The sequence below is a fragment of the Rousettus aegyptiacus genome, unplaced genomic scaffold (genome assembly GCF_014176215.1).
Source record: "Rousettus aegyptiacus isolate mRouAeg1 unplaced genomic scaffold, mRouAeg1.p scaffold_m13_p_13, whole genome shotgun sequence".
NCBI classification, from domain to species: Eukaryota; Metazoa; Chordata; class Mammalia; order Chiroptera; family Pteropodidae; genus Rousettus; species Rousettus aegyptiacus.
The window spans coordinates 53701002-53718911 of NW_023416288.1; the positions used below are offsets into that span (position 1 = coordinate 53701002).

General features: G+C 58.1%; 1 protein-coding gene across 5 annotated transcripts in view; it reads left to right on the forward strand.

Annotated features, from left to right (window-relative positions):
- The window catches only part of KEL (Kell metallo-endopeptidase (Kell blood group)), a 114579-nt gene extending 96728 nt beyond the window's left edge, over positions 1 to 17851 (forward strand). For 4 of the 5 annotated variants that reach the window (XM_016157203.2, XM_016157207.2, XM_016157206.2 and 1 more), the window contains exons 3-18: positions 195 to 351; positions 910 to 1092; positions 2502 to 2626; positions 2930 to 3076; positions 5879 to 5941; positions 6036 to 6224; positions 6389 to 6537; positions 7633 to 7762; positions 13234 to 13344; positions 14458 to 14556; positions 14793 to 14870; positions 15255 to 15355; positions 15542 to 15652; positions 15794 to 15861; positions 16050 to 16607; positions 17291 to 17429. In XM_016157203.2, coding sequence (XP_016012689.2) covers positions 195 to 351; positions 910 to 1092; positions 2502 to 2626; positions 2930 to 3076; positions 5879 to 5941; positions 6036 to 6224; positions 6389 to 6537; positions 7633 to 7762; positions 13234 to 13344; positions 14458 to 14556; positions 14793 to 14870; positions 15255 to 15355; positions 15542 to 15652; positions 15794 to 15861; positions 16050 to 16607; positions 17291 to 17301 — 2280 coding nt within the window. In that variant the 3' untranslated portion in view covers positions 17302 to 17429. Of the gene's footprint in view, positions 1 to 194; positions 352 to 909; positions 1093 to 2501; positions 2627 to 2929; positions 3077 to 5878; positions 5942 to 6035; positions 6225 to 6388; positions 6538 to 7632; positions 7763 to 13233; positions 13345 to 14457; positions 14557 to 14792; positions 14871 to 15254; positions 15356 to 15541; positions 15653 to 15793; positions 15862 to 16049; positions 16608 to 17290 lie in introns of all 5 variants that reach the window. The other variant, XM_036230773.1, reaches the window with a different exon arrangement.
- The last annotated feature ends 59 nt before the right edge of the window (positions 17852 to 17910 follow it).

Genomic DNA, 17910 nt, shown 5'->3' on the forward strand with positions numbered 1-17910 from the left:
GCCTGCTTGTCCTCACCCGGGACAGGCAGCATCCCTTGTCTGCGCATCTCCGGGGTCCAAGTGGGGCCGGGTTAGGAGGGAGGAGGAGAATGGCCTCTGTACAGGGGGCCGCGGCACCGACTTGTTCGTTCTCTCTCCTCCCGTCTCCCCTTCCCTTTTCTCCACTCCTTTCTCCCAACCCCCTCACTTCCCAGTTCCCCGGCGCAGGGAGGCCCCCAGAAGAGGGGCAGCCCGCCGCGGGGAGCAGGTGCTGGGTGGTGGCCAGGCAGCTGCTGGCGGCCGTCCTGCTTCTGGGCCTGTCCCTTGGTTCCCCTGTGCTTCTGGTCTACCTCCTCCGGAGCTGCGGGCCTGGTAAGCAGGGTCCTGGGGCACGATCGGCGCTCCCTCAGTCAGTCGCAGGCCCTGTGTGTCCCTCGCCTCGAGGCCCCATGCCCACCGACCTAATTCACCACCCCCGCTCTGTCCCCTTCCCGGTGGTCCTTCCCCTCCGCACCCCGACTCTCCCCCAGACGCCGGCCAGACCAGTCCAGTGCCTTGGCCCTCCTCCTGCCTGGCGTTGCTCCGCCTGGCCCCTGGGGGGCGCCCTCGCCTCGCTTTCCCAGCATTGCTCCGCCTGGCCCCTGGGGGGCGCCCTCGCCCCGCTTTCCCGGCGCTGCTCCGCCTGGCCCCTGGGGGGCGCCCTCGCCCCGCTTTCCCAGCATTGCTCTGCCTGGCCCCTGGGGGGCGCCCTCGCCCCGCTTTCCCGGCGCTGCTCCGCCTGGCCCCTGGGGGGCGCCCTCGCCCCGCTTTCCCAGCATTGCTCTGCCTGGCCCCTGGGGGGCGCCCTCGCCCCGCTCTCCCAGCGCTGCTCCGCCCGGCCCCTGGGGGGCGCCCTCGCCCCTCCTTCCCAGCCCCGCGCTCCGCCCGCAGGCGCCTGCGACTCGCCCGCGTGCCGGGCGCTGCTGGCCCGCGCCCTGGCCTCGAGGAACGCGAGCGCGAGCGCGGCCCCCTGCGCCGACTTCTTCAGCTTCGCCTGCGGGGAGGCCCGAGGGTCCCGGGACCCTTTCCAGGCTCTCGCCGAGGAGAACAAGCGCCGACTGCGGGGGATACTGGGTAAGGGGCGCAGGGCGGCCGGACCCCGTCGGGCCGCGGGTGCGCGTCTCCCCTCCGCACCGCCCGCCCCGTCCCTCTCTCCAGCTTTTCACTTTTCTACACCGAATCCCCATCCTCTTTCCTGTTCGGTCACCTTCGCTCTGCTCTCCCCAAGGTCTCCCCCTTGCCAAGCTCCATCTTCCTCGCCATCGCCCCTGACTCTCCGTTTCTGCCTCAGTCTCCCCAGCGGCGTCTCCTCAAGGCCCCTTGCGCTTGCGTTGTCTCCGCGGCTCTTGGCCGCCAGCCGCCAAACCCTCCTCGTCTGCTGGCCCTCGCCAGGGTCGTCCTGGCCCTCCCGCGAGCTCGCCGCCCCCCCCCCCGCCCCCGCCCTGTTCTCCATCCTCCCAAAGCTTGGCCCGCGCTGGCGGTCAGACAGGGCAGAAGCGGGGAAGTGGGCGGACACGTGACAGAGGGGGCCTTGTCCACCTGCGTCTCGGGGAACAGGCTCCAAGGCCGGGCTGGAAGCGCGGACCCAGGGAGGAGCCCTGGGGGGGCGGGGGGTAAGGACACGTCCTGTGCACGGCCGCCGCGCGGAGCGGAGCCGAGAGGGAAACTGAGGAAGGAAGCCAGGCCTCCGCGGCGCGGAAGCGGGTCCCAGGCAAGGGGTTGGGAACGAGGCCGTGCGAGACGAGACAGGAAAGCATTTCCAGCGCGCGGGGCGCGAGGGCACCTTGGCAGCGTGCGTGGGGATCCGGGAGAAACGACGGCGGCCCTCCCTCCGCCCGCCTTCCTGCACCTCGGACATCGTGGCCAAGACAAGAGTAGGCTCAGGACACGCGGAATGGGGAGCTGTCGGGGCACTGAGGGAGCCGTGCAGGGCACTGGAGGGCGGGCGAGCCGAACGGGTACGTGTCCAGGCTGCTGTCGCACGTTCGTTCCTTCGATCGGAGCGAGGAGGGTCCTGGACCAGGGGAGCCCGCCCTGCTTCTTCTCTCCGCTAACCCTTTTCTTGCTAGTTCTCCTCTCTCCAGCCCCGCAAAGTTCCCCGATTTCCTGATTCTTTCTAATCCCCCCTGCCTTCTGTTTGTGCCTTTTCCCCTTTATCCGTATACCTTGTTCTTATCTTCCTTCTCGTCCCTGCCTTTTCCTCCTCATCTCCCTTCTCGCCTTTCCTTTCTTTTCCTCCTCATCTTCTCCACATTCCCATCTTCTCCCATTCCCTGCTCTTATTCTTCTGTCTGGTCGACCCAGTCCGAATTGGACAGTCCTCCCGTATTCCCGGCTTTCCTCATCCCTCCAGCCCACCCCCTCCCCCCTTCCTTCCCTTCCTCCGGGAATCTTTCCTACAAGCTCCCCCCCCCCCCCAATGCCTTCCCTCCTTGTCTGTACGCTGGCCGCATGCCTTTACCTCACCCATGCTTCCTTTCTAGAGACCCTAGGGTCCCAGCAGCCCGGGTCTGGGGAGGAGCAAGCCTTCCGGTTCTACAGCTCCTGCATGGACACAGACGCCATCGAGGCTGCAGGGGCCGGTCCCCTCAGACAAGTCATTGAGGAGGTGAGGCACAGGCATCACTTTTCTGGGCACATATCGTGTAGGACCAATGCATGTTCAGGGCTGCCTTTTATTTTTTTCCCCCTAGAGGGTGGGTCCCTTTCCTAGGGATCCCCAAGTCCAAGGAGGACATGGAAATCGCAGTGCCCATGCATGACAGTGTTAGGAGAAAGAAGGGTAGAGGCGGAGTCCTGGAGGGATCGCAGAACTCAGGGTAGAAGTCGGGCAGTAGCCGCTCTCTGAGAAAGGGGGTGCGGGTGTCGGGGAGGCCAGCCCTCTGCTCAGCCTTGCCTCTCTCCTTCGCAGCTTGGAGGCTGGCGAATCTCTGGTAATTGGACTTCCTTAGACTTTAACCGAACTCTGAGACTTCTGATGAGTCAATATGATCACTTCCCATTCTTCAAAGCTTATCTGGGACCTCATCCCACCCCTCCACACGAGCCAGTCATCCAGGTGAGGGGCGTGCTGACAAATACGCAGTGAGACCTGGGCTGCCTCGAAGCCTGGCCTGTCATGTCTTAGGGGAAGGTTGCAGGTTGGGGTAGGATAAGCGTGCAATGTAAGGAAAGGCCCTGTTTTTAGGGCAAACTATTGATGTGAAATCCAGAGGCACTAGATGGGGTTGGGGAAAGGAGCCGCGAGGCCAGTCCTGGGAAGGCAGAAGTGTGGTGCGTCCTCCTTACTGCTTATTTGATCACCCCGGGGGCTCTTAACTGGTCCCCTATCTCCAGTATTACCCTCCTCTTATTTACTCTTCATTCCTCCCAGAGGGACCTTTCTAAATCAAGAGCTAATTATGCTCTGTCTCTGCTTAAATGCCTTCGAGGGCTCACCAGGTCATTAGAATCTAGTTCTTGATATTAGCAAAACCCTGCGAGTCCTTTTACAGTCTGACCCCTGCGGACTTCTCCAGCCTTTTATCCTTTCTCCCAGTTAAACTCCAAACCAGGCTTACTCACAGCTTCGAGAATATTCCTCAGCTCTGTGCATATATGGCTCCCTTTGCCTGCAACAGTACTCCCCAAACCACCACGCTCAGCCTGGAAAACATGGATATTTTTCAAATTTTCACTTTTATTCTCTCTTTCTGGAAATCTTCACTGACGCCCTGGCTAAGTTAGGGAACCACGCTGTCCTCCCATTTCCCACGCTCTCAGCATTACACTGTGTTGAAGACTCTTAGAAACGGGGCCACACCTCATTCACCTCATTTCTCAGGAAGGACCTAGCACAGGGCCAGGTACCGAGAGGCCCACACTGGGTGTTTGTTGGACAAGTAAATAAAAACTTTGGAGGCATCAGTATCATGGCAGGCAATGCGATGCCGTATATTTGGCCCCATTCTCAAAACTTTCACAGATTTATAAGAAGATAAATATACAAGATCATCAGTATGAGGTATTCTGAACTCTAGTTATAAAGGTCGTGCTCAGGCGTTTAACTGATATGGCCTTTAGGGGTTTAGTTAAGATCTGAAATGGTTAAGGAGCCCTGAAACTGGTTGATTAGGTGCAGCTTAAGGGCATTTGGGCTATGGGGGAAGTCCCGAGCTAGGGGGACTTCTGAGTGATGTGACTCCTCTGTGGGCAGTGAGGCGGTGGGACTGTGGAACAGAGGACAGGGGGGTGAGGTGGGGCCCGGCAGAGGTAAAAGGCTGAGGATGAGGCTGGGTTTGATTATTCCTGGCCTACGAAGCTAGACCCAGGTAGTAACTTTTGACATAATAGGGGAAAAAAGCTACTGAGATCTTTCAGATATGATAGTTGCGCATTGGGCTTGCCCTCAGCAGTTTGGGAGGTCAGCCTGGAGGAGCGGAGGAATCCAGCTGAGCAGTTTTGAGGTCCTGAGAGAAGATGACTGTGGTAGAAATGGAAAGGAAAGGCCAGGCCTGGGGGTTTAGGTGACTTTATCCTTGTGGTCATGGTCCATGGTGATTCCAGAGGACTCGATAACTATACATAACAGAAACGGGGAAATCAGAAAAGTGACCCCACAGCTCTGAGCTGGTGTGAGTGGGGGGGAGGGCGGTTACCGTCAGCTTGAGGTCGGAGGGACTCTGAGGGGAAGAGGAGGTGGAAGGCACGGACGGCAGAGGGGGCACCCAGTGAGGGGTGTGAGGGCAGAGAAGAGCAAGAGCAGGCAGCAGAGCCGAGCCGCAAAGGACGGGGGGACCCCCTTCCAGGAGGCAGGGGCCGTTTTTGAGTCTGAGATTTTCGAGCTCAGAGAATAAGGAATGAGAAGACGCCACTGGAAACCTCTGAGAGAGAATACGAAAAACGGTTATAGAAGCGGCCACAGATTGTAGGGGGTTTAGGAGGAAGGTAAGGAAGTCGAAGCAAGGGTATAGACGACGACTTTTAATTCCTTAAAGTTTGGACACAAAACGTGACAAAGGAGTCAAGCGAAAGTCTCTTTCAAGACGGGGAAAGATGCATAGCTCAGAGTGGGACAGGGACGATGAGACTGGAAAAGAAAACGAGAACGTGTGGGAGAAACGACCTTCGGAGCAGAATCAAGGGCGCGGCGCCGGACTGAGCCGAGGCCGGGGGGTGGGTGAACTCGCCCGGGGCGTGACGCTGCGGAGGGCGCCAACGACTCGGTCATCGTGATAAATCATATTTTGATGAATATGTTTAAAAAGCAAAGTCGATGGACAAAATGAATTTGATGAACAAAGTACCAAATTATGGTTCATTGTGGATTTTTTTTTTGAAAACAAGTGTTTTTTTTTTTTAATGGCTCAAAACTCTATTATAGACTTTTTTTAAAACATCGGCGATTTTTAAAAAATGGATAAAAAATACATTGTGGATTTTCAGGAAAAAATGCTATGATGAACAAAGTTTCACAATGTTGTTATTCAGTGTGGACTTTTAGCATGGTTTTTGATTTGTTAAATGTCAATTAGGTTATTATTTATCTCGATCACTGAGTTTCCAGCACCTCTTAAATTCTGCACCTGAGATGTGCGTCTCGCTCACTTTACCCCAGACCCGGCCCTAAGCACCAGAAGTGGCTCCTCTAGGGACGTGGGTTATTATGCTTCCCTCTCTGAGCACCCCCAGCATTGGCTGAATTACCACCGTCTCTTTCCCCTGCCCCCCACACACCCCCGGCCGCTCGTCCCTTCCTTTCTTTGTACTCTCCTCTGCGCCACCTTCCTTCCCGAGGCCCCACCGCACGGTCCCGCCTCCCCACGCCCGTCCTCGCCTTCCTCCACGCTACCCACTTCTCTCCAGTCTCTCTTGTGTCCAGATAGACCAGCCAGAGTTTGACGTTCCCTTCAAGCAAGAGCAGGAACAGAAGATCTACGCCCAGGTACGATGGCCCGGTGGGCAAAGACCCTGGCCTCTGACGCCAGGAGAGAGGCAGGGGCTGCCAGCGGCAGTGACTGAGGCTGCCCCTCCCGCAGAACATGCGGGAGTACCTGGCTTACCTGAATCGCCTGGGAACCTTGCTGGGAGGAGATCCAGACGAGGTGCAAGAGCACGCCTCCATGTCCATCTCCATCGCCTCGCAGCTGGTCCAGTTTCTGAGGCCCCTGGCGCAGCGGCGGGCCCAGGGGAAGCCCTTCCAGGTGGTCACCATCGACCAGCTGCAGGTGCCTTGACCCGGGGGCTGGAGGAGGGTGGTGGGCACAAGGGTTGGTCTCTCCCACACCCTCCTGGCCTCCTGGCCTCTTCCTCCTCGTTCCCTGTCAGAGGCCGAAGGAGCGAAAGCCCCTCTGCTTCCCCGTTCCCTCAGCCTCTGTGTCCCTCCTCTAAGGAACTGGCCCCTGCCATCGACTGGTTATCCTGTCTGCAAGCGACATTCACTCCGATGTCCCTGAGCTCCTCCCAGCTGGTCGTGGTCCATGACCTGGATTTTTTGAAACACATGTCGCGCCTGGTGGAAGATCAGCTGCAGAACCACAGGTTTGCCAGAACGGACGGGGCCGGAGCAGCACAGGGTGGGAAGGGCCTGAGGCCCCAGAGGTCTCAGCACCGCGGGTGGCCGGTTAGAGCCTCCCAGGAAGACGGGAGGGATCCACGGACATGAGGGGCCGAGAAGGGGCGGGGTGGACAGCCCGGAGGGAAACGGAGGAAGCAGGAAGTGTGAGAGGTTTGGGGGCCTGGGGCAGACACAGGTGAAATGAGGGACACAGGTGCTTGGTAAGACTCAGGGTTTCCTGGCGTGGAACCCAGCCCGCGGAGGGCCTCGGAGCCGTAGGAGATGCCGGGAGGCGGGTTGCTGGGGACAGCCCGGGCACGGGTAGCTTGTCAGCAGCCGACAGGCGTGGGCGGGAGGAGGAGGCACACGAGATGAGTCGACGGAGGGGGCGAAGGCTGGGGGCGATCTGGGGGAAAGGTCGGGGGAGAGGCCATTTCTCAGCTGTGGCGACGGGATCCAGGGACCCCGTGGGAAAGACCGGGAGCCAAGGCAGGCGGGGGACGTGAGGAGCAGGCTCTGCGCTGGGCTCTCTGCCGTCCCTGATCCCTGCGTGGCCACCGCCTGAAGCCCGCGACTTTCCCCCCAGGGGCTCAGGTCCTTCTTCATAATAACTCGGTGGCGGCGACATGTAGAGACACTTTTTGCGCGAACCATTCGTGCAGGTGCGAGCAGGTTCCGTCAGGGCACAGCCGCGCCTGGTAAGAGAGTTGCCAGCGGGCAGAGAAAGGGCCAGACCCCAGCCGCGTTGTGCTTCCAGACGCGTCTTTAGATGGGAGCGTTCTTGATCGCGGGAGTAGGTGAATCAGTTTTGTCAGGTCCAAGCGGAGCCTTTATCTAGTCCAGATCCTCCTCTCCATGAGAGAAGTCTGCCTCTTCGAACTCTCTCCTCCGTCATTCTCCAGCCCCGCTCCGACCCACACCAAGAAACGCTCTTCTGCGCTTGTCCATAGTTACCCTCTGTAAAGGCAGAGGAGAAGGGGCTTTTCCCAGGAGTCAGGGTGACTTACGCAAGGGGAGCCGTTTCTTGAGGGGTCCCCAGAGCCCTGAGGTGTCTGTGCGGGTCTCTCTTCTCTCCACAGGGACTTTCTGCAGAGTCACATGATCTTCAGCCTGGTGGGGACCCTTTCTCCAGCCCTGGACAGTCAGTTCCAGAAGGCGCGCAGGGAGCTGAGCGGGAAGCTGCGGGAGCTGACAGAACAGCCACCCTTGGTGAGGACGGGGGGGGGGGGGGGGGCGGCGCAGGCCCCGGTCTGGGCTGCCCTCGGGCAGGGCCCATGGGGGGAGATGCCCCTCGATGCCGGGGCTGTGCGTGCACACAGGCGGGGTCCACGACGCTTGCCTTGGTAACTGAGGTGCCAGGTACCAGAACTCGGAGGCGCCCGTTGGGCTGTGTCTATGGCCCTTAGCTGAGTATCGTAAAGTTTAAATATAACACTCTAAAATTATCAAGATCTGCCCTTCCTTTGTCACGACCCTTAACCCGCTTGCCTGGCTGCCCTGCGCTTTGTGATCTGGGGACCTGGGCCTGAAGCTCAGGACTCCCCGGGATGAGAGGCAGATGTCGCAGGCAGTGGCCGGCCCTGTCTAGGTGATGCTGGTGTTTTACTGCTCAATCTCCGGCATCCCCTGGGGCCTGCTGGGCCACACCAGGGCTCCGCGGTCCAGACCCTGGTCTACGTGAGGAGGGGGCTGTGCGGCAAGCGCGCTTCGCTGACCGAAGTCCGCTGTGTGGGGTGAGGCGCGGGGACACCCCTTTTCCGAGAGCTTTGGAGTCGCGGGGCCGGACATGTCCCAGCGCTAGTGAATGCGCCCCTTCCTCGGTGAAGGCCTCAGTTTAGTCTCGGAAATCTCTGGATTCTGTGTGCATGTGTGTGTTTGTTTTGTCTTAGTAATTTCTGGACCATTCCTCTGCCTTGGAGAAGCTCGGTGCTTTGGCAACCTGAACTGTCTGTGGAATTCGGAGAAGGACTGTACGCACAGGCGCTGGGCTGTAGATATTGCTTATGGAGAATTTATAACGTGCTGGACATTTTTCTAGCCCTTTAGATAGATGAGCTGATTTAATCCATGCAATGATTCCATGAGGTAGGCACACCATTTCGTCTCTGTTTCGTAGACAGGGGAATCGAGGCACGAAAGGTAAGGAACTTGCTCAAGGTAGCTGGCTAGGAAAGTGGCAGAGCTAGGATGTGAACTCTGCGGTCTCGCCCCAGAGTCTGTGTGCTTCGTCATTGTGTTAAAAATCTGGAAAAGCCCTCCCGCCGAGGGCTCGCACTCGGGCGGCCAGGGCCCCCAGCAGCTTCTGCCCGGCCTTTCTCACGACTCAGATGACACAGAGCAGAGCTCGCAGCCCTCTTAGTGGGGCTTGCTCCTCAGTCCCTGGCAGCAGACAGCTCCCCGTACGTCCCAGAACCACGGCAACGCTTCTCGAAGGGTTAAAGACCACCAGTGTCGAAACGCACGTGCGCGCTTAGAAGGCTTAAAGCTGCTAACGCTGCCATCACATATAGATTTGTCCTTGGGCTTAAAAGCTGAATCAAGCTCTATTCACAGATATTTGTGTGGCTTTGGAGGAGCCACTTCACTCCTTTGGAGCAACAGCACCAAATATGACACAAAAGACTAATAGCTGATGTATATGGAGTAGCTACTGTTTTGCAGTTCTGTTGCATGGGACTTTTAGCATAAATAATTTTATTTAACCCTTCCGGAAACATTCTGAGGTCATCGGAAAGGACAAGTACTTTTGCAAGACTACACAGCTTATAAGTGAAGGAACAGATACCAAAATAATCCACATGGCTCATGAGGCCATGTTTCTAACCACATACGGTACGGGATTGAGAAATAAGGGTTCAGAAAATGGGTCGGCGAATTCTTTCTATAAAGGTCAAGATAGTAAATATTTTTGGCTTCGTGGTCCATGTGGTCTGTGTTGCAACTACTGAACTCTGTCCTGGTAACACGAGTGAGCGGTGATGTGCGCCGGACAAAGCCAGGGGCGTGGCTGCATTCCGACACGACTCTGGAGACTCCGGATCCGACAGCAGAGCTCTCTACGAGGGAGCGTTCCGGGTGGGTCTGACTGGCCAGTGCGATCTCCGTGCAGGGGGTAGGACAGAAGCAGTGTCTAGAGGGTCGAAGGAGTTTTCTGGCAATGCAAAGGCTATCATTTCACTGGGGCGAGGCGTGGAACAGGCCGGCTGCAACTCGGTACAGTACGGGGCATCCTCCTGGTGGCTCTGGCTGAGAAGCGCGAACTAGGCTGGCATGGAAGGCCGTGCGGGAGGAAGCCCGGAGTCAGAATCGGGAAGGAGGCCGGTGCCTTGGGAACAGAAAGAGCCAATAGGATCCTAGTAGGGAGGAAATCAGAGCGGAAAGGAGGGGAGCACACAGCGCCTTGCAGGTCACTGGTGGGATTCTGGCTTTTCTCTGCGTGACGTCGGAGGCCTATAAGATTAATCTGTTTTCCGTTGTGGAAGAATGCGTTTGGAAGCTAAGCAACAGGGTCTCCTGGCAGACGCGTGGTATGATGTGAGAGTGAGTGGAGTCAAGGACACGCCCAAGGTTTTGGTCTGGATTTGACCAAAATGTATGCTTCTGTGCAGTGGTCATTAATTATGAATTCTAACCTCATTCTTGTGAATGAATTCTACGTTAGAGTGTCCTAATTCAGAAAGACTGCTAGGTCTCATTACATGACCACATTTCGTCAAGCGATTTTGAATACACAGTCAATCAAAATGAGTCTTTAGCCAGATCTGTCGTTTATCAAACTCGATAAGCCAAGTTTTGGGAAGTAAACGCAGGACTTGCCACTCGAACGTGTTAATTATGAGCTATTTATACTCAGCCCACTGTCCCAGTCTATCCAGGTCATTTCAGTCTTTGTTTCAGTCCTCCATTGTATCACCTTTCCTTGTCTGCCTTGGGTCGTTTGCAGTTTCGTCCAGTGCATCTCGATCTAGACTACTGTCAAGATCCTGAAGAAGGGAGAGCATCGGTCAGGTTGTTGAAGACCATGCGTTTATGCAACCGATATTTATTGAGCACCTACTACCTACCACACACTTCACTGTAGACCACAGTGAACAAAATAGAAAAAACATCTCTGTCCTCGGGTACTTATATTCTAATGGAGGAAGAAAGACAATAAGCCAGATAAAATAGGTGGTGATAGGTATTACGGAGGGAGAGGGGGTGGGCTAGGTGGTGAGCGTGTTGAAATGTTCAGTAGGGCTGTCGAGACGCTCATTCCGGTTTGGAGTCATTAATCTCTGCTGTTTTGTCATGGTTCAGCCAGCGGAGGATCCACTCAGATTATGCTATATCATCCAGCATAAACTTCTCCATTGAATTCACAAGAATTTAATTTGCGGTTTTACCAACTGCCTTCTTGAAATCACAATAATGCCAACAGAGTAGCGTAACACTTGAGAATTCACAGAGTATTTTTAATGTATTTATTTCACCTCGTCTTCGAAGCAGCTCTGTGAGGAAGTTGGGACAGATATTAGTCTCGCTTTTCGAGCAGCGTATCTGAAGCACCGCGGTTTAAGTTAATCATCGACACTGAGAGAATGCTGAATTCTCGGTGCGGAGGTGTTATGGGGTTGGTCCTTGAGGATGAGTCTGACCTTGCAATGTGTTTTGTCAGCCTTTAAAGCCTTTTATAAACTTTTAATTGATTGCCAACATTCAAAAATCAGGGGATGGCACGTCAGTAATCAGGGTTTGAGCCTTTTGTTGTAAACGCAAAGCTTGGCCACTGCTGGGCCAGCCTCTCCAGGGCGACAATTAATTGGCTGGGGCCGAGCGACACAGCTCGGTTTGCACCGGGCATGCTCGCCCCAGGTTGCCATCGCCCCTCCACGTCCGGTGGTTCCGGTGCTGGACCGCTGCCCTTGGTTACGTCACGTTGTGACCCCTGTCGGAGTTCATGACTCCTGGTCTGTGGTATGTCCTAGTTGGTGAACCTGTTATCCAGAGAAATCGCTATTAATCTGGCATTGTTTGTCCTCAGTGGTCCTTAGTCATTAAGCATTATTTTACAACTATTAAAAGTAGTTGGTTTAATGATTCCCAGAGTTGCACATGGGTGAACAATGGTAGTCTGAGGTGGCATCTAGACTCTCCAGGAACCAGCCGGGGCCCACGGGGCCCAGGCTGTGGAGACGGCCGTGGAGCAAGCGAGGGCTGCCGGAGCCAGGCTCCAGGGAAAGAAGTGAAACAGACAGACGGACAGGCCCACACTGCCAAGTCCCGGGCTGATGCCGTTCACCGAGTACAGCCCCAAAGCCACGCCTGTTGTCCTGGGTCCCGCTGGGCGTGGACGCTGAAGGTGGCCCCAGAGCCTGCACTTGACCCAGTCGTTGCTGTGAGACCCAGGCTTCCTTCCCACCTCTGTTTGCTTTTCACGTTTGTGTTTCAGAGTTTCAGCCCATACACTAACGTCTGAGTCTAAGTCTCTTCTCCTCACAAGGTCCTTAACGGTCCTCGTGGGGAGGGGACAGGCACACGCGGTGTGGGCACACAGCTCTGCAGCAACCTCCAAAACAAAGGACGTCCCAGCGAGCAGCCTGGGCGTTTCTTCTTCCGTGATGGCGGTGCCGGCCTCCCCTCTGGGAAGCCCCACTGACTCCCTCCATTCCCGGCGAGCGTGGCCGCGGCCTGACTCCCTTCCCCGAGAGACCCGGGACAGGAATGAAGTCTTGTGACTTCCTCCCACTTAACCCGAATTAGCACATTAGCCGGTTTTCTGAGACAAGCTCAGCTTTGCCCCGGCCGGCGTCTTGCTCCTTACCCCCGGCCCCTTGAGTGTGTCACGCCTGGGCCCATCCCTCAGGCAGCTCTTCAAAGCCACCCAAACCCACCGCCGAATCCTCCCCAGCATCTCGCTTTTTCGTATTCTTTCTGTCCTGCTGTTAAAAAACACCCCAGTTGCCAAGGTCTTCCTGAGTTTTCGTCTAACCACCTCTCTGCCTTTGAAGCTGAGAATGTCCATCCTCTCCTCCTATTTTTGCTTCGCCTCATCCTGCTTTTCCAGAAAGTTTCTTAGCTCTCTGAATTCATACATTTAGTCTTTTTAAAAAATATCCTCTGCTCCTACCAAACGCTATGGGTTCTGAAACCCAATTTCACTCTCATCGTTTTCTTCTTTATAAGACAAGATCCTGCTGTGTGATCCGTGATTCCCATTTGGAGAGTGAGGAGCATGGTGGGAAGGAGGGAGGAACAACCTTCTCCAATTTGCATCTTAAGCAAAGCAGCATGGGAGTCTTTGCTGGGCTCCGAGGGCAGTGCCTGGGGTGGGTGGGGACGGGGCGGCCAGCAGACCTGCGAAGGTAAGAGATTTGTCACCCGGTCCTCTCCTCCCCAGGAGCCCTTCGGGTCTCCAGGACGATGCCTCCCGGAGGCCTCGCTTTCAAAGTCAATAGGCAACAAACAAGGATGATGTCCCCAACCCAGGCTCACGAGACTGATCCTAGAGGAGAACTGGGCCCCTTGGCGCTGAGAAGCAAGGAGCCACAATGAGTAACAGTAAAGTTAGACAATCTCGGAGTGTCCAGATGCGAGCGCATCCTCCGGGGGAAAGCTCTAGACAGGGCTGGGCTGGGAAAGTGGATGAAGAAGACCCTCGACCTGGACGGGGGCCGCTCACTCCAGCTTTGTCTCCTTAGCCTGCCCACCAGCAGTGGCTGAAGTGCGTGGAGGAGACCGGAACCTTCTTCGAGCCGACCCTGGAGCCCTTGTTCGTTCGTGAGGTCTTCAGCCCGGGCACCCGGAGTGCTGTATGTGAGGGCTCTTCCCCAGCCCGCATCCCTCCGCCCTCCACTCCCACCCGCCCCCCTGGCCCCCCCGCCCAGCTCGGCCTCTCCCAATTCTGCCGACTCTGCCCTTCTCCATAGTATGTGTATGTGAGGAGTCAGGGCGCCACAGAGAGTGAACCCAAAGAAGGACACGCAATGTCCCCAGGGTCTGCACCGTTTAGCCATGGGACACGGAGCGTACTCAACATTCACGAACTTGGACAAGTCGCCCGGCTTTCCTGCTCTTGTGTTCCCTCAACCATAAAATGAGCAAAGTGAACTCCACAACCTCTGAGGTTACTCCCTGTTTGTGCGTTCCTAACAACACTCGAAGCAACGTGAGAATGGAACGATATGATCTTAAGAAGTGCAAATAAATAACTACCGAATACTTTTCGAGCGCCTGCCATGTGCCCGGTACTCGCGTAAGCACTTCGCGTGAACTGCTTTAATTCCTAGTAGCATCCCAATTTTATGGAAGAGGGAACTGAAGCAGAGAGGGAAAAAGTACGTTGCCGGGGCTACCCGAGAGCAGAGTCGGGGTCCGACCTCGGGCCCCAGATATGGCCACCCGCTTGCCCCCGTCAGGAGAAGAGACGCGCAGGCGGTAGGCGCCCGGGAGGGCAAAGCCTGTACCGCCAGGCGGTGAGGCCGGAGCGACTTCAGCGAGCTGGGCAGCTGAAGAGGCCGGGAAGGCGGAGACAGGCAACGTGTACCTTAAAAAAGGGGGTTTGAGAACAGGGCCCCCGAGAGCAGAGAAAGGGATGATGGTCCTCTTCCTCCCTCAGTTCGCTAGGTGGACTGCCCGGCCAAGGACAGAGGCAGGGTCCCCCTCCCTCAGCAGGCCGAGCCCTCCTCTTTCAACCCATAGGAGTGACCGTCGCCCACCTTCGCCTTCTGTGCTTGGCGCCTCCTTTCCGTCTCCATAGATCTTCATACCCCGGGTTTTCGGTCTCCTGGGAAATATCACTTTCCACTCTTCCTGCGATCCTGCTCCTGCTCGCCTGGCCCCTTCCCAGGGGTCAGGCGGGCAGGACCCAGCACTGAGGCTGGTCTTCTTCCCAGTTCCCTATCCCCACCGCCTCACGCCCACAGGCCATGGAGTTATTCACCGCCATCAAGGACGCCCTCGTCGCTCGCCTCAGAAGGCTTCCCTGGATGGATGAGGAGACCCGGAAAAAGGCCCAGGACAGGGTATGGCCAGGACAGACAGACAGACAGGGCGGGGACGTGCAGGGGGCGGAACTGAGCATTGGCTCAAGAGGTCCCAGTGGAGGACAGTGCAAAGGCGGGCGGACACGTGGCAGGCGTAAACTCCAATATGGGGCGCTCGTACCCTGGCGACAATATGACAGGCGGCGACAGGGCAGGGAGCAGGAGGAAGGCCCTCTGGCGGACCTGGGTTTCTTCCGCCTTGCGTCTCTCCCCAGGTCACCCAACTGCAGGTGAAGATGGGACCCCCAGAACAGGCCCCGGAGCCAGCGCTGGTCGGACAGGAATACAACGATGTGGGTCCCTTTCCTTGCCGGCTCCTCCTCAGTCCCCGACTTCCTCAGCCCCCACCCACGCGAGCGGCGGACAGTCTGCCCTCGCCGAGCGATCCCAGCCACCCCCTTCCTTTCCGGGTGCTGGCTGGGCCCTCCGGGTGAATGTCCGTCCACACTGCGGGTCTTGCCGGTGGAAGAGCGGGACCTTCCCGGGTCGCGCACACGCGCCTGCCCGGGCCGCGCGTGAGCGTGTCCGTCTGTGTGCGGACTCGCGTGAAGCCCGTCTGGCCGCCGAGCGGTGCGCAGGCGCCAGGCCAGCGTCAGGGCCGGTCGGTCGGGGTGCGGACGCGCCCGCCGGGGCACGGCGCTGTGCATGCGCCGTCGCCATCTCTCGTGTCCTCCCAGATACACCTCGGGCCCAGCTTCCTGCAGTCCTTCCTGAGCGGCGTCCGCGCCCGCCGAGCCAGGATCGCCCGCGGCTTCTTGCAGCCTTTCCCTCGACACAGGTATGAGCGCCAGGGAGACACGCACCCCGCGTCCCAGAGCTGTCCATCCAAGATGCGCCAGGAAGCCAGCCAGGGGCTCGGAAGCGGGAGCGGCGGCGGCAGTTGGGGCGCTGCGTGCGCCTGGTCGGGGGAGGCGGTGAGTGATGGAGCCGATGGAGCCGGCGCCCCTGTGTGCTCTCCCCGCAGGTGGCAGGTGTCCCCGTGGGGGCTCAGCGCTCACTACTCCGTCTCTGACCACGTTCTGGTCTTCCCAGCCGGACTCCTGCAACCCCCGTTCTTCCACCCTGGCTACCCCAGGTACGGGGCCATGCCGTAATGAGGGCAGGGAGTTTCCCGAGAGTGACGGACAGATGTTGCGGTGGATGGGACTTGTGGTTGGAGAACTGGGGTTTAAACTGTTGAAGCACTCGGGGGTGAGACGAGCCCTGGTCTCCCTAGGGCCGTGAACTTCGGCGCTGCTGGCAGCATCATGGCCCGCGAGCTGCTGCACATCTTCTCCCAGCTCTGTGGGTAACGGTGGGCCATGGGGAGGTGGGGCATTGGGACGAGGTGGAGGCCCCCCGAGGAGGCCTAGGGGAGGAGCAAGGGAGGTTACGCGAGGCTGCCGGCGGGGCAGCTCTGAAACCCACAGGCCCTCACCCCCGCACCACACCTCACCACCTCACCAGACACTGCCCCGCCCCATCTTCAACAGTGCTCCCCGGGGGCTGCCCGGCCTGTGACACCCACGCCCTACAGGAGGCGCTGCTGTGCCTGGAGGGCCACTACGCTGCCTTCCCGCCGCCGGGCAGGGCCCCCTTCAACGGCTCCCACACCTTCCTGGAAGACGCCGCCGACGTGGGCGCGCTGGCCATCGCGCTGCAGGTAGCTCACACCCCAGGGGCCAGGATCTCCTTTGACCGTCCCTCGTGCAAACGTAGTTGCCCTTCACCTCCCCACCGAACAGGTGACAACGCGGGGATCCCCCTCGCGCCCCAGAGACCCCTCCTTTCTAGGATATTCTTAGGTCTTCTGACAAGTACGTCGTTCCTGGCTCGGGCCAGTGTGTTAGTGCAGCATTGGGAAACGGGGCTACGAACTGGTTTGGGGTGCCAGACTTCCAAATGGCCACGGGCCTGGCGCCTAAGGGGCCCTCTCCGCCATGCCGCACACCCAGGCGTACAACAAGAGGCTGTTATGGCGCCGTGGGGAGGCCACGCTGCCCAACCTGGACCTCAGCCCCCAGCAGCTCTTCTTCCTGAGCTACGCCCAGGTAGGCAGCTGCCACCGCCCCCCACGCTTCCTCCGCGTCACACGAACACCTCCCCCAACGGCCCCACCCCGTCTGCTGTAGATGCTCCCGCCGTCGTCCTTGTACGCGTGCCCCTTCGGGACCATCCCTTCCGACGACTGCCAATTCCTCCACCAAATTCAGTACCCTTTAAAAAAGAGGGCGAGAGAGAGAGGAAAGAAAAAAGAAAAAGGAAAGAGCTCTCCCCTTAATGCCCTCCCTGAGATGAGCCCAGCTTTTTTCCCTTCTCATTTCTTAGAAACACAAACCCCTTAAGAATGAGCCTTAACGGACTGTCTGTAGACTGACTCCATTTCTCCTCTGAGACCTCACCCCCAGACGTGGTCCCCCCCTCCCCCATGTGACCCTCTAAGTACCATGTGCTCCCTCAACAGACACCGCCCCCACATGCACAGTACATTTAAAGACCCCCTGCAGAGTTCTTCCATTAGACCCAGGCCCTCCCCCACCACCACCTCCCCAGATGCCTGATTAACAGACCCGCTGATGGCAAACACTTCCTCTCTCCACGTGGCCCTCCGCGCATTTCTGTCCCTGCCCCTGTCTTTGTCGTCCGTAGTCACCACCTGGTCTCGGGGTCTCGCATACTCACCCGTATCCACCCCGCTCTTCTCCTTTCCCCGTGTGGACCTCTTTCTCCCCAGGTGATGTGTAGGGAGCTCAGCACACAGGAGTCTCGGGATACCCACAGCCCTCCCATCCTGCGCGTCCACGGGCCCCTCAGCAGCACCCCAGCCTTCGCCAGACATTTCCACTGCCCACACGGCACCCTCCTGAACCCCTCCCGCCACTGCCAGCTCTGGTGACCTGGCCACCAAAGGGCCCTCGCGCAGACGCGTCCCTCCCCCTGCCCGTCCACGGAGTCAGGGCCGCGTCTCCTCTCTCCTCCGAAAATAAAATCTGGCCCTTGGCTTCTGCCTGTCTCTTAATGGCTCTTTCCTGCTACGTTCTATGCTGGAAAGTCAGAAAAGGCGGGAGGAGAAACTTCGGAGCGGCGTTCCCTCGGCGCGAGGGAAGGAGAGAAGTCATGAGCTGGCGGGTCTGAAGGTCGACGCTGAGCCCTGAAACAGACCAGGTCGCGATAAGGGGGCTTTGGCCAAGTCTCCCAATTGTTTTCAGGATTTTATTGCTATTTTCTTGTAGCTGCCTCCTCCCCCTAATCTGCTGTACTGAACAAAGCCAGGAGGGGCACGGGGGAGAGAAGGGCTGGGGTCCCTGGGCTGCGGCCTGGGGAGACGGCGCTCAGAGCATGGGGGGGCAGTGG